At 44.1% G+C, this 12,800-nt stretch overlaps 2 protein-coding genes across 2 annotated transcripts; both read right to left on the bottom strand.

Moving 5' to 3' along the window:
- Nucleotides 1–432: 432 nt before the first annotated feature.
- On the bottom strand, nt 433–3,023 carry fem1a (fem-1 homolog a). The gene has a single exon (XM_087811600.1). It carries the CDS (start codon nt 2,780–2,782, stop codon nt 929–931), a length of 1,854 nt encoding a protein of 617 aa, XP_087667726.1. The 5' UTR covers nt 2,783–3,023; the 3' UTR covers nt 433–928.
- A 2,468-nt stretch (nt 3,024–5,491) lies between these two features.
- LOC148063612 (C2 calcium-dependent domain-containing protein 4C-like) lies at nt 5,492–9,926 on the bottom strand. The gene is made up of 3 exons (XM_087811144.1): nt 9,841–9,926; nt 8,054–8,804; nt 5,492–6,927 (listed from the first exon to the last, which is right to left on the bottom strand). Exons 2-3 carry the CDS (start codon nt 8,786–8,788, stop codon nt 6,391–6,393), a joined length of 1,272 nt encoding a protein of 423 aa, XP_087667270.1. The 5' UTR covers nt 8,789–8,804; nt 9,841–9,926; the 3' UTR covers nt 5,492–6,390.
- Between the last annotated feature and the right edge of the window lie 2,874 nt (nt 9,927–12,800).

Genomic DNA, 12,800 nt, shown 5'->3' with positions numbered 1-12,800 from the left:
TATTGTATTATATTGTTATTTAAATTATGTTTAATTAATTATAGATGTATAAACAGTGGCTGGACAGTTGGTCCCCCTTGAAAAATGATGAGCCAACATTTGTTTCCTTTCAGGATAATGAGCCATTTGTTTTCAACATGTCTCCGCGGGTCACCCCGTGACTCGCCCGGTATAAAGTTACCCTCTTCCCCATATCCAGCGTGGATGCTGCGAGAAAGACGCCTAAAATTAGCACCGGTTACTTCCTTGTCTCTATCACTGCCCGGCAGCAGTGACGTTAATTTCTCTCTATTTATATTTGAGCGGGGCATGACTCAGAAAAAAAAAAAAAAAGATCACGTTTCGTGTACGGTCGAATTCTCCGGTCGTTTTGTCAGCGGCGCGTTTCGGACTGAAAGATAAATATATGACAACACATTTCCTCAGCTGGGATTCTGAATTTTATTCAGACATCTCAAAACACACGTCAGTTTTTGATCCATCCTCCTTTTTTTTTTAGAAACCCCTTGAGAACTCAAAGCCTGAAAATGACTTCCACGGAGCGTTTAAAATAAGACTAAACCTGGGAGAGAGAGATCCTCGTGGTTGGACGTCTACAAAGCACATCTTGGATTTAAATACACTCAAACAAAAAAAAAGATACGACCTCATTTAGTGTTAAAGCATGAATGTAGCTTATAAAAAAAAAAGTTTGTTGACGTTTAAAATGAGCTTTGAAGTGCGACTCCATGATCTAGTTTAAACTTCCTTGAGTCCAACACAGTAACTCGGTCGTGTCCCACACATTGCAACAAAAAGCACCATCATTCTGGAGGTTCTCGGTTTAAATAAAGTTCTTGACCTGAAGGTTTTCCATCCCCGGAGTCAGCTTCAGTGTTCACTGAGTGACTTCAGGAACATCAGGAGGCCCCGGGCGGAGACAGAGGAGTCAGTGCAGCTCGATAAAAGCCTCCATTTCCTCCGAGATGAGACCCCGGTAGGGAAGTCTGTGCTTCTCGATGGCGCGAGCAGCGAGGCACTGGAGGGTGACGTAGTTCAGGGGGTACAGGGCGGGGTGTCCGCCGCTCTGCTCGTCCAGCAGCTCGTGCGCCGTCTTCCTCTGCGCGTTGGTGGCGTCGAAGTGGGCGCCCGCCTTCATGAGCGCCGCCATGATCTCAGGGCTGCCGTTGCTGGCGGCGACGTGCAGAGGGGTGTTGTTCTCGCTGTCGCGGGAGTCCACGTCGGCGCCGCACTCCAGCAGGAGCGACGCCACGTCCCGCGAGGGGAAGCGGCCCACCGGGTAGCGGCCCACCGACGTGGTCTCCCGGTCCACGGCCATGTGGAGCGGCGTGAACCCGGAGCGACCCCGCGGGTTGAGCTTCAGGAGGCGGTAGACGGTGTGCTTCTTCTGGTGCTCCTGCTCCGGGCTGCAGTCCAGCTTCTCCAGCAGGAAGATGAGGTGGAGGATGATGGCGAGGGCTTTGGTGAACTGGGTCGCCTCCAGCGGGTTGGCGCTCTGCGCCACCGCCCGCTCCACCTCCCGGACGCTCTTGCCCAGCACCGTCATCAGGTCCTGGAAGCTGATGCGGGTGGACAGGGTGCCCTTGGCCCGGTCCTGCAGCACGAAGGAGAAGAGCTCGGCGAAGGACAGGAAACTAGACGCCGTCATCGGACTGAGCGGGTCCAGGTTGCTCTGCTGCATGTCCAGGGCGTACTTCCAGAGGCTGATGCATCGCTCGAAGTTGCCGGAGTCGGCGTAAACAGCCCCCCGGTAGCGGATGTAGTAGGACGTGTCCGGGTGGGACGGTCCGAGGATGCGCTCCCTCACCAACAGAGCCTGCATCCTCATCTCATCGGGGTCCGTGATCAGAGCCTCCAGCTCCTCGCCCGTGTCGACCTCCCGTGCGCACCCGTACGCCGGGATGGGGGGCCCGGGCGGCGGTTTAGTCAAGCGACCCGCTTTCTCGCCCGGTTGCCTCAACTCCATTGCTCTCCTCCAGTACTTCATCGCCCCCAGGAGGTCCCTCTTCTTGTCCACGAAGGTGGCCCCCAGGAGCTCGAGGGCATCGACCCGCTCCTCCCGGGAGGTGCGGGGCTGATGGGCGAGGTACTCCACGATGTTGGTGTGCCCGGTGACACTGGCGGCCAGCAGGGGCGTCATCCCGTAGCCGTCCCTCTCCATGCGGGCGCTGCCCTTGAGCAGCATCTTCATGATGTCCAGGCTGCCGGACTCGGCGCAGTCGTGCAGGGCGGTGTTGCCCTTCACACTCTTGCGGTTGACGTCCGCGCCCCGGTCCAGCAGGAACCGGGCGATCTCCCGGTGGCCCTTGTAGCAGGAGATCATGAGGCAGGTGTGCCCGTGACGGTTCGCCACCTCCATGTCCGCCCGGTGCTCCACCAGGTAGCGGACGATCTCCAGGTGGCCGTCGAAGCAGGCGGCCCGCAGCGGGGTGGAGTTGGTGAGGGTCGCGTTGTTGACGGAAGCCCCGTGTTTGAGGAGGGTCTTCACCACCGGCAGGTGACCCGCGGCGGACGCAGCCCACAGCGGCGGCGCGCCCTCGATGGTCTCCCCGTCGAAGTTGACGGAGCCTCCGAGCTCCACGCTCGCCCGGCACCGGTCGAGGAGAAAGTCCACGACCTCGACGTGACCGTAGCGAGACGCCACCAGCAGCGGGGTCCCCCCGTGGGTCCTCTCCTCGGACAGAGCCTCCAGTTCCTCCGGACTCTTGTCGCTCAGTAACTTCTGGAGAAGTTTCACTTTCCCGTCCCTGGAGGCGTTGAACACCGCGGTCGATATGTCCATCTTACTGGCGGTTCTCGGGCCTGCGGGACCTCCAGCCCGTCACACCGAACCTACCGAACCAGAGTCGAGTCCCGTGTCGAGGAGAGAAAACCAACGAGCCTCGGTTCGGGTTCGGTTTCGGCCCCGCATCTCTCTGCCATTTTGAAGGAGCTGTCAAGATGGCGTTTGTGTTGTTTGACAGCTCCGTGTTTACGCTTCTCGCAAAGCACCATGGGGGTTGTAGTCTAGCGGCGCGGCTCCTGCGCACGATTCGTTTGTTCGTGGAACTACATTTCCCAACATGGTTCTGTTGATCAGCGATCAGCCGATGATTGGGAAAAGATCCAACAACTTGTGATAAACAGTAATCGAATTAAAAATAGAAATGGTTTGAACTGCTTCCCTCAGCCTGGAGACTGAGATAAATAAAGAACTCTTTCCGTCTGCTGTCCCGGTCATGAATACTATTAATTTGTATTTAGTTTTAATTCATTATTTTAGTTTTACAGTTTAATGTGACGTCTCGCATTTTTATTTTATTATTGTATATTTTTTATTATTTCATTATTTTTATTTGTACGGTTGTCACCATAAAAAGCGTTTTCTTATTTTAAGCTTCACCAGTTAACAATATAATTGAATATAATAAAATCAAAACTTGCACTTCACTTGCAGGTTTAGGATAAAAAGAACCCAATAGTTAGAATAAGAATATGAATAATATTTATAGTAATAATATTTCTAATAGTAACAATAATAATAACAATAATGCTAATTTAGACTTTCTTTTACGTCATTGCACAGAAAACACAGCAGTGAAACTGGCAACGAAATTGCGTTGCTTGGCAACCGTTAAAAACACAGCAGAGTGAATGAATATATAAAAAGTATAAATATATAAATATTAATAAGTTAAAACTAGTGCAATATAGTATAAACAGAATAAATGAATAACGTTTTAAATGTTGCATATAATACTTAATGTATATACAAGTATAGACATAAATAAGTTAAAAAATAGTGCAGTATGTTATAAATAGAATAAATACAGAAAATGTTTAATTTTGCACCTTTCATAAATTCAATAGACACAAGATGCTTTACATAAACCTTAACGAATATAATTTAAAATCACACTTTACATCGAGAACAGCGCAATTGTTCACAATATTATAAAAACATAAAATTAAAATGGTGCATTAGTTTATCAAATCATCTGCAGCACCGGGGTGCCTCAAGGGACAGTGCTGTCACCTTTCCTTTTTTCCCTCTACACGGCGGACTTTACCTATGACTCCAGCAGCTGTCACCTCCAGAAGTTTTCTGACGACTCGGCCATTGTGGGCTGCGTGTCTGGGGGGGGCGAGCTGGAGTACAGGTCAGTCATCAAGGACTTTGTTGACTGGTGTGAGAGCAACTACCTTTGCTTAAACACCGGTAAGACAAGGGAGATGGTGATTGACTTCAGGAAAAAGTCCCCACCATATCAACCGGTGAGCATCCAGGGTTCGGACATTGAGCTGGTGGACAGCTTCAAATACCTGGGTGTTCACCTCAACAATAAACTGAACTGGTCCACACACATCAACGCCGTGTACAAGAAGGGCCGAAGTCGCCTCCACCTCCTGGGGAGACTGAGGTCCTTCGGAGTGTGCAGACCACTTTTAAGGACCTTTTATGACTCCGTGGTAGCCTCTGCTATCCACTACGCTGTGGTCTGCTGGGGAGCAGGCAGCACGGACCGGGACAGGAAGAGACTGAACAGGCTGGTCACGAGGGCCGGCTCTGTCCTGGGCCGCTCGCTGGACTCGGTGGAGGAGGTGGGAGAGAGGAGGACACTCTCCAGACTCTCCTCCATCAGGGACAACGCTCTCCACCCACTGCACCTGACCGTGGAGGAGCTGGCCAGCTCCTTCAGTGGCAGGCTCAGGCACCCCCAGTGTAGGACGGAGCGTTATAGAAGGTCCTTCATCCCAACTGGTGTCAGGATATTTAACTCTCTACTTTAAATATCCTGATGCTAATCCGTAGCGTGTTTTTCTTCTTGTGTGCTTTTTATTTTATTTTTTTTTCCGTTTTTTATTTCTATTTTATTTTATTTTTTATTCTATTTTATTTTGTTAATAGTGTCAATTTCTAATTTTGTAAATAATTTGTATATTTTTAAGATCGTTTTTATTTTATTTTGTATTATCTCTTGTACTATTTCTTTCTCCTTGCACTTTATTTTCTTCCAACTGCGCTGTTGTGAAAGTGTGTTTCCCCTCTGGGGATGAATAAAGCCTTTCTATTCTATTCTATTCTATTCAAATGGTTCTGATTTAAAATAGAATGTTACTAAACTTTGTCATTTTACAGAACCGAATTTTGCAACAGAGGGAATAGGTCACATAAATAAAATAGTTTTGAATTGCCCGAGTTGTATAAGTATGTCTATTTTTAAACTATCTTACTGTGTGACCAAGTTCAATATTTATAGACGTTACAGTTCTTCCTTCCAGTTCTGTTACAGATGTAAGAAAGCACTTTGCTCATATAGAGTCTGTCCTTCAATAAAATATAATACAATGTTTAATTTAAGATAATGGACTTGTGTGGATGAAGTGCTATTCAAACTTCTAACAGAAGAGGGCGTCAGAGATCAATCTTCACAACTCGTGTTGCAAAAAAAAAGTACGAAAAAAACAACTCAATCACGATTGTTTACTCATTTTATTGACACGTTTAGATCACATCACATCATCTCCATGTACACAACACCCAATAGTGGAATTAACGCCATTCATAAAAGTTCAGCGACTTGACTTCACACACACACGTGAACCACCAGAACAAAAAGACTCACTTTGTGGTCATGAGTCGCAGTGAGAAGCTCGTGTTGTGACTCGATATTTGCACAGAGGAAAAACCTACGGTGGCCCAGATATACAAAACACAAATTTACAAACAAAGAGAAAAAACATTTTGCGATACAAAATTACAATTAAATAAAAATAAAAAAACGTACAAACGTTGAAACTAATCTCTTTAAAGTGATACAAACCCTTATGTCGACTAAGTTTTGGGATTATTTTCACAGTTATCCATCACTTTTTAATTTCAAAGGCAAAAATGTGTGTTCATTTTAGTGTAGTAACTTGAGCTTAGTTCTCTTCGTCATCATCGTCCAAAATAATGCACCTAATTGCTAAAATTAAACTTTTTATTTGAACAATTCCTCTTGTCGAGGCTTCAATACAAGGCGGTTGTAACAGGCGAACAGTTTGAAGGTATTTGGATGTTTTTTAAGTCTCTTTTTGGACAAAAATAAAGACAACAGAGCTCCAGTCGCTAAATTAAAATGAACTTACATGTTTGCCTATAACTATAAAAGGAACAGATATAAAATAAATTGTTAACTTTTGAACTTCTGGGCCACCGTAGAAACCCACTCACGTAGACAACGAATCACGTTGATGGGTTGAGTCGTGTTGTGTTACTTTGTCGAACATGCATCGACACATCGACACATCGACACACATCTAAGTCGGCGTGGATGGCGAGGACCACTTAGTGAGACTCTTTTATTGTGCGTTGTTGTTTGTTCAAAGTGGGAAATAAACCATTTCTCTAACCGACGTCTGGACTCCCTATAGTCCGGCCAGCAGCTCACTCAGCAGCACCTCTCGCTCGCCCAGCAGCACGTCTCTCTTCAGACTGGTTCCCTTGTTGACCACCTTGATCTTCATGGCCAGACTCTTGACTTTGGCCTGAGGCAGAGCGTCGAAGAAAAAGTCCTCGTTAAACACGGGGCTCCTGCTGTTCTTGATGATGGTGCTCCTCTGCTTCTGCTTCTTGCCGGGCTTCAGGTACAGCGCCACGCAGCAGTTGATGCTCTTGATGTCCGTCTTGCGGTCGTACAGGGCCTCGGCCGCCAGCACCCGGACCCTCAGCCGGGCGGCCTCGGCGTCGTAGTGGGTGCTGAGGCGGAGGGTGCCGCCCTTGTGGAGGTTGACGGTGTGCTCGCGCTGGACGAGGTCCGACCCGGCGCCTCTGGCGGCGTTGCTTTTGTGGAAGGCGTGGCAGCGGACCCGGCGCCGCTGCATGTTGGGACTGTTGTCGGCCGAGCTGCAGTCGTCGGTGGAGAGGGAGCTGTGGCGGGCCAGGGTGCGCTTGGCCCGGGACACCTGTGGACACAGACTTTATGTTAACATAAAGATTGTTTTACATTCCAAGATACTTCTAGTTCTAGTTCTAGTTCTAGTTCTAGTTCTAGTTGTAGGAAGAGCAAGAAGTTGAACAGTCGTGTGATTGGCTGAAAGTTCCATCAATCAGCTCGGTGCTCTATTGGTATTGACTGGCGGCACTAGTGTACCAACATTCTTGTATTGAATTTAAAGGACTATAAATTTAGAACTGTTGAATTTAGCACATTTATTTTGTAATTATTGGAATTAAAATGTCCAACTCTATGTGTAAAATAAAGCATTCGTTTAGAAAGTACTCTGGTTTTTTTAACCCTTGTGTTATTGGGGTCAAGTTGACCCAAAGATAACACACTAGGTGTATTATTTAGAAATGAAAGAAAAATTCAACCTTTCAATATACAAATGATTGAATTCAGTTATACAACAAAAACATAAAATAAATTATATTTCAATAAAATCATTTTGAATTTAACCATTCAATATTCTTATGGCGCTGACATACTACTACGAAACAATAACAAGGTTTTCTTGTACTTATCTGTTCTAATATATATATACTTTTACAATTTGTATTTCATTTTATATAAGAAGGATCCTATAGAGAAAGTGCCTTAAACTATATTATAACAAAAACTATGTTTCTGCAAATATATCGTGACGTAAGAATGTTGAGTTTTTAATTCGTACATTTCAAATGTTTAAATGTTGAATTTTGTAAGTATTATTGTTTTTTTCATTATTGAATTATTTAAATTCCATTGTAAAAAGTTGAATTCGTTATTTTTTTATATAATGGATTTGTTTTTGTTTTCAGAATAAATGCCTTTTTTTGCACGTAGAGTTTGATATTCTTATACTTTTCATTCAAAAATAATTGTTATAAGTTCAATTATTTTCAAATCATATCCTTTTGAATTCAATGTAAAAATACAATACTGCCTCCAGGCAGTACTAGAAGAGCACCGAGCTACTCGATCGAAACGGTCACGTGATTGGCTGAAAAGTTTGACGTGTGTCAAAGTGTGATGCCTCATGAAACTAGAGACTCAGTTCTATGTAAACTGGACCATCACGGTCCAACCCGGTCGAGGGGTCGCGTCCTCACCTTGGCCCGGGTCTCGTGGGTCAGCGAGCGCAGCAGGGACGCCGAGCGCGACAGCAGAGGAGAGTTGAAAGGCGACGACTCCGCCGACGAGCAGGTGTCGCTCTCCCCGCCGCTGAAGTACCGGTAAGGGTTGCGGTCGGTGGGCGTCAAGAACGTCGCCCCGTGGGAGCGCCGTTGGGAGTTGGGGGACGTGAGCGGGCTGCCGGGGTCGCTGTGGAACAGACTCTCCTTCCGCCGGGTGTGAGGCGACTCCATCAGGGTGGAGAAGCCGTAGGAGGTCTGGGCCTTGGGGACGTACGGCAGCGACATGGCGGTCTGCGACTGCGGGTCGGCGTTGGTGTTGACGTCGACCCCGGACTTGTCGGACGCCCCCGGGTCGTCGGCGCTCTCGATCTGGATGATGTGGCGGTTGGCGAGCTTCTGCAGGTTGCGGGCCTCGCCCCCCAGGCGGGCGAAGAGGCGAGGGCTGCTGGGGTTCTTGCTGCCGCGGGCCCGCGGGCTCTGGCAGCAGATGGAGTGGTCGGAGGACGACACCCGGAGGGCGTAGTGCCGGGGCTCCGGGGAGGGCGACTCCTCGGGGGGGCAGCAGATGAGCTTGGGCGGGATGAAGAAGTCGGGGATCTTGTCCGGGGTGAGGACGTTGGCGTAGACGGACACGGGGAGGGCCTCGGTGGTGCTGTGGGATGGTTTCCCGCCGCTCTCCACCGAGCTCCGGAGCTTCTCCAGCAGCCACATGTTCGCTGAGGCGTCGCTGGAGACGAAGATACGAGAAGCTTCAGTTAAAACTGTATTCATTCACGTACCAACTGTCTAAAGCTCCCTCCAGTAACAAATACATAGATTTATACTTAAGATATAAACGCAGTCTGATCAGAACCAGTGAAGGGGGCACAACAGGGGGATGAAGGGGGGGCAGAAGACCCCCTTGAAAATTCAAATATGGCTAATTTCATTTAAATTTAAACCATATATTTTACATTATAAGTAATACAATCACATATGTTCGATTATAATTCAATACCTGTCATATTTAATACTTAATAAATAAGAATTATTTTGAGCGATTGTAACCTGAACTTTCTTTGTTTCTTCCCCTCTCTGGGTTTTTGGGTTATTTACTTTTACAAATTAAATACATCAATAAAAGAGTATTTTCTTTTAAATACGTTGTAAAAAGCAACATCATGAATGCATCCAATGAGATGAGATTTGAGTCTCTTGTTATTCTGTTGTATTTATTTAAAACAACAACAACTGTTCAACACCCTTAGATCATTAAAATTGTACCAAATATAAGACATATCGCAACAGTTGTTCAAAGTAACAAACACAATGTATGACTTGAATGAAAATGTAAACATCTAAGTAACTAAACATATACAAAACATATCAATAAATCTCAATTAATCACTCATTTCTTAAAATAATTCTCTTGCAAATTATTTATTATGTGTTGGGAGAAGATAACTTTTGTACAAGTTTTAAGAAGATGTCAAAAGAAATTATCAGTAAATCTGGTTCTCTAAAGGTTTCTGCCGTACAGTTTTTTTTTTCCTGCCATAGCAACTAAACGTGAGACAATGATAATGGATCTCAAAATAGTCCTGAATGTACAATATATTAAAAATACACGTTTATAAAAAAATGTATTACCACGTTTAAAGCAAAAGTCAACATCAATCATTTTAATAGAATCACGGTTTTTGTTTAACTATATCTCGCAAACACGCTTCAAACAATATAAAAATAAATAATAATGTGTAAAAGAAACTGAAGCTCGACTCCACCTGTTGTTTGTGGAACTGGACGTTAGTTTTCCTCGTGCGCTCCTGCGCGCGTCAGAAGTCCAGAGTCCAGAATCTGCGGAGGAAAGATCTCGTGGATCCTTCACCTCTCGCTTTATAACCTGCTCCCCGTGAGCGCTCAGCCAATGAGGAGAGAGCAGCTCTGGAGACCTTCGGTGTTCAGCGAGAGACTCCGAGAAACAACGATCCACGAGCGTCTCCAACAACAAACTAAAGTCTCAGCGCCTCAGATGGTTTCTATACGAGCCGCTCGTCACTGTCTGTGTGTGGTGGTGCACGCTTGCTCACACGCACGCGCCTTACTTGGACTTCCTCTGGGAGAACTGTTGATGAAAAAGTGAGTTTTTGATTCACATTTAACACTTAAAAAACATTTATTTAAAATTAAATGACAACAAAACAAAGTTAAATAAAATAAATAAATGACATATACATGAGAGTTAAATACATGAAAAGCGCCTATATTTGTTTAATGACACTTCATTTAGCCCATTTGATCCTTAAAAACGGATTTTTATTTTCTATTTTTTAAAAGAATAAAATTAAAATTAAAAATAGTATTAATCTATCGAAGCATGATGATTTTTTTTTATTTTTTAATACAGTTTAAAATTGTTTGGTTATAGTTGAAAATAGTTCAAGAAATAGTAAAATAAATGTGATCACAGTCTTTAATTGTTTGATTGCAGTTTAGAAAATGTGCGATTGTAGTTTAAATTCAATGAAAGTACACGTATGATGTATATAAAATAAAATAAAATCTTATAGTTCGAAGTGGACGATTGTATAAAACAGTAAAGGATGAAATGGATAAGAGTTCGAAATGAAAAATAAATGTAGTTGATGTTGGTTTAGTTGATGATGTCGCAGGTTTACAATCAAACATATCTTGTGGTTCCTCGATGAAGACCAAAGATCTGCAGCTGTATCAGAACATGAGCGTAAGAATCTCTTCAGCCCACAGTGTCAAACACGTTAAACATGGAGGTGGATCTGTCATGATATGAGCAGCCATCTCGTAGGAGTCGTTTGGACCTCGCCACGTTCTCCAGGGTTCGCTCGTGGACGCCAACATCTTTACAGAACACTTCATAGCAGAGGGTTTCTTAGTCTCATCCATCTTGAATCGACCACAATCCTCATTCCCGAGATTTCATCTGCTCACGCCTGACAATAATATAAAATTAAAGAATTCTTATTAAAGTACCAGGCGAACAGAGCTTATCAGCTGTGATTAGAGACGCAGATGAGATCAATAATTCAGCATAAACACACACATTCGGATAATGAGGAAAATATCGATTTTCCTGAAATATATTAGAAGCGAACATATCATAGTTAAAAAACTGTTACACTATAAATAAAGAAAATTCTGCTTAAGTTATTTTATCAACATGTTGGATTGTTTCTATAAAATGATTCCTGATTGACAAGTTATTGAGAGTCTTTCCTTCATTTAAGTAATTTATTTTTTTACAGTCTCCAGTGACCCCGCGACCTTCATAAGGGATTAAGCGGCACAGAAAATGAATGAATAAACAGGAAAAATGTTTCTTGTGGTGGAAGAAGAAAATATTTGTGACTTGTTTTTTTCATTTTGAATGTTGTACCATAATATTTTTGCATTTATTAGTGGCTAATATAGTCTTTTACAAGGCAACCTTTAACTCAATATATGTAAATATATACAGTTTCAATTTTGGCTTCTTGCCTGATTAATCTTCAAACCACTGGCATAGAGAATCATTTTTCTTCTTTCGCTGCGTTTATGCATCTACAGTCCCTAGAATAGATATGTTTCTGATGAGCATAGACATAAGTAAACGAAAATTATTTACGATTTAACTCTTTATTTATTTGAATTTACATGAACAGCTACCGTGATGCTTTGCCGCCCAGTGTACCGATCGCAGCCGCCAATCACTGTCGGCACGGCAACAAAGACGTGGATTTTAAATAAGGAATGGTAGCGACCAATTAGTCGTCACTAATAGAGCAGGTATCATGAGAGCTTGTGGTTTGGCACCATGACTGAGGTGGGTGAGGTGACTAGTGCCTCGTACTAAGACAAAGACGGAGGAGCTTCACCATTCCTGACTCATTGAAAAGGAAAAAAAAAAGAATTATTGGTTGAAAACAAAAGAAGAATATGACCAAAACATATAAATCGTATGTAATATATACATAAACACAATTTGTTTATTAAAAAAATCCATCAAATATTCAAATACGGCACTTGATAACCAAAAAAAACTAAAACTTGATGAACTGTATTTCACTTTAAATGTAAACGAATAAGAAAATGAGTGTAAACTGTAATTGTTTTTGTTGCTATTCTAACTATAACTTCATTTTAAATACGTTTTTTTAAGTCAATGATACATCCTCAAAGGTTGCAATAGTCTTTTAAAACGAAAACATCTTTTCTTCTCACTAAGCCAGTGCAGCTTCGACGCACCGGTGAAGACGCACAATAACACGAGTGAGATCAGTTCGAGTCTGCGAGTTGCGCCGATGAACTTGTTCGAGGATTAGTTCGTAGACGGAGCAGAAGCCAGGAGCGTTCATGCAACACGTAAACAGTGATGAGCGGGAGAGGAGGCAGATGGAGAGGGGGTGAAGACGGTACGAGACGGATTATGTTCAAAGAAGAGTGGACCTCCACCATCTGTAATGGCGCCGACACAGAGCGCGAGAGAGAGAGAGCAGAGGAAGCGCCGAAAGAGTTAGTCGTTTAATTACAAGTGTAATAATAAGATCTTAACACAGTCGGCAACACAACAGATGATCCGGGTCTGTGTTTCTAATTCGCGAGCAAACAAACAAACGACTGCAGCCTGTCTTGGATCGCACGCCCGCTCGTAGAGAAGGAGATGTTTGACGGAGGAGGTTACCATCCTAATGCCAACACCACACAACACTGTTTATTGTTGTTCATGTGA

Source organism: Callionymus lyra, chromosome 16 (genome assembly GCF_982586985.1).
Source record: "Callionymus lyra chromosome 16, fCalLyr1.hap1.1, whole genome shotgun sequence".
NCBI classification, from domain to species: Eukaryota; Metazoa; Chordata; class Actinopteri; order Syngnathiformes; family Callionymidae; genus Callionymus; species Callionymus lyra.
Note: the sequence above shows the minus strand (reverse complement) of the source record. Positions and strands in the feature narration are given on the sequence as shown.

What these genes read in the sequence shown, in the direction of transcription:
- fem1a (XM_087811600.1), bottom strand. Translation starts at nt 2,782, where the DNA reads ATGGACATATCGACCGCGGTGTTCAACGCCTCCAGGGACGGGAAAGTG.
- LOC148063612 (XM_087811144.1), bottom strand. Translation starts at nt 8,788, where the DNA reads ATGTGGCTGCTGGAGAAGCTCCGGAGCTCGGTGGAGAGCGGCGGGAAA. An exon ending in CCCACGAGACCCGGGCCAAG is followed by an intron (nt 6,928 to 8,053) that starts GTGAGGACGCGA and finishes CTGTGTCCACAG; the next exon opens with GTGTCCCGGGCCAAGCGCAC.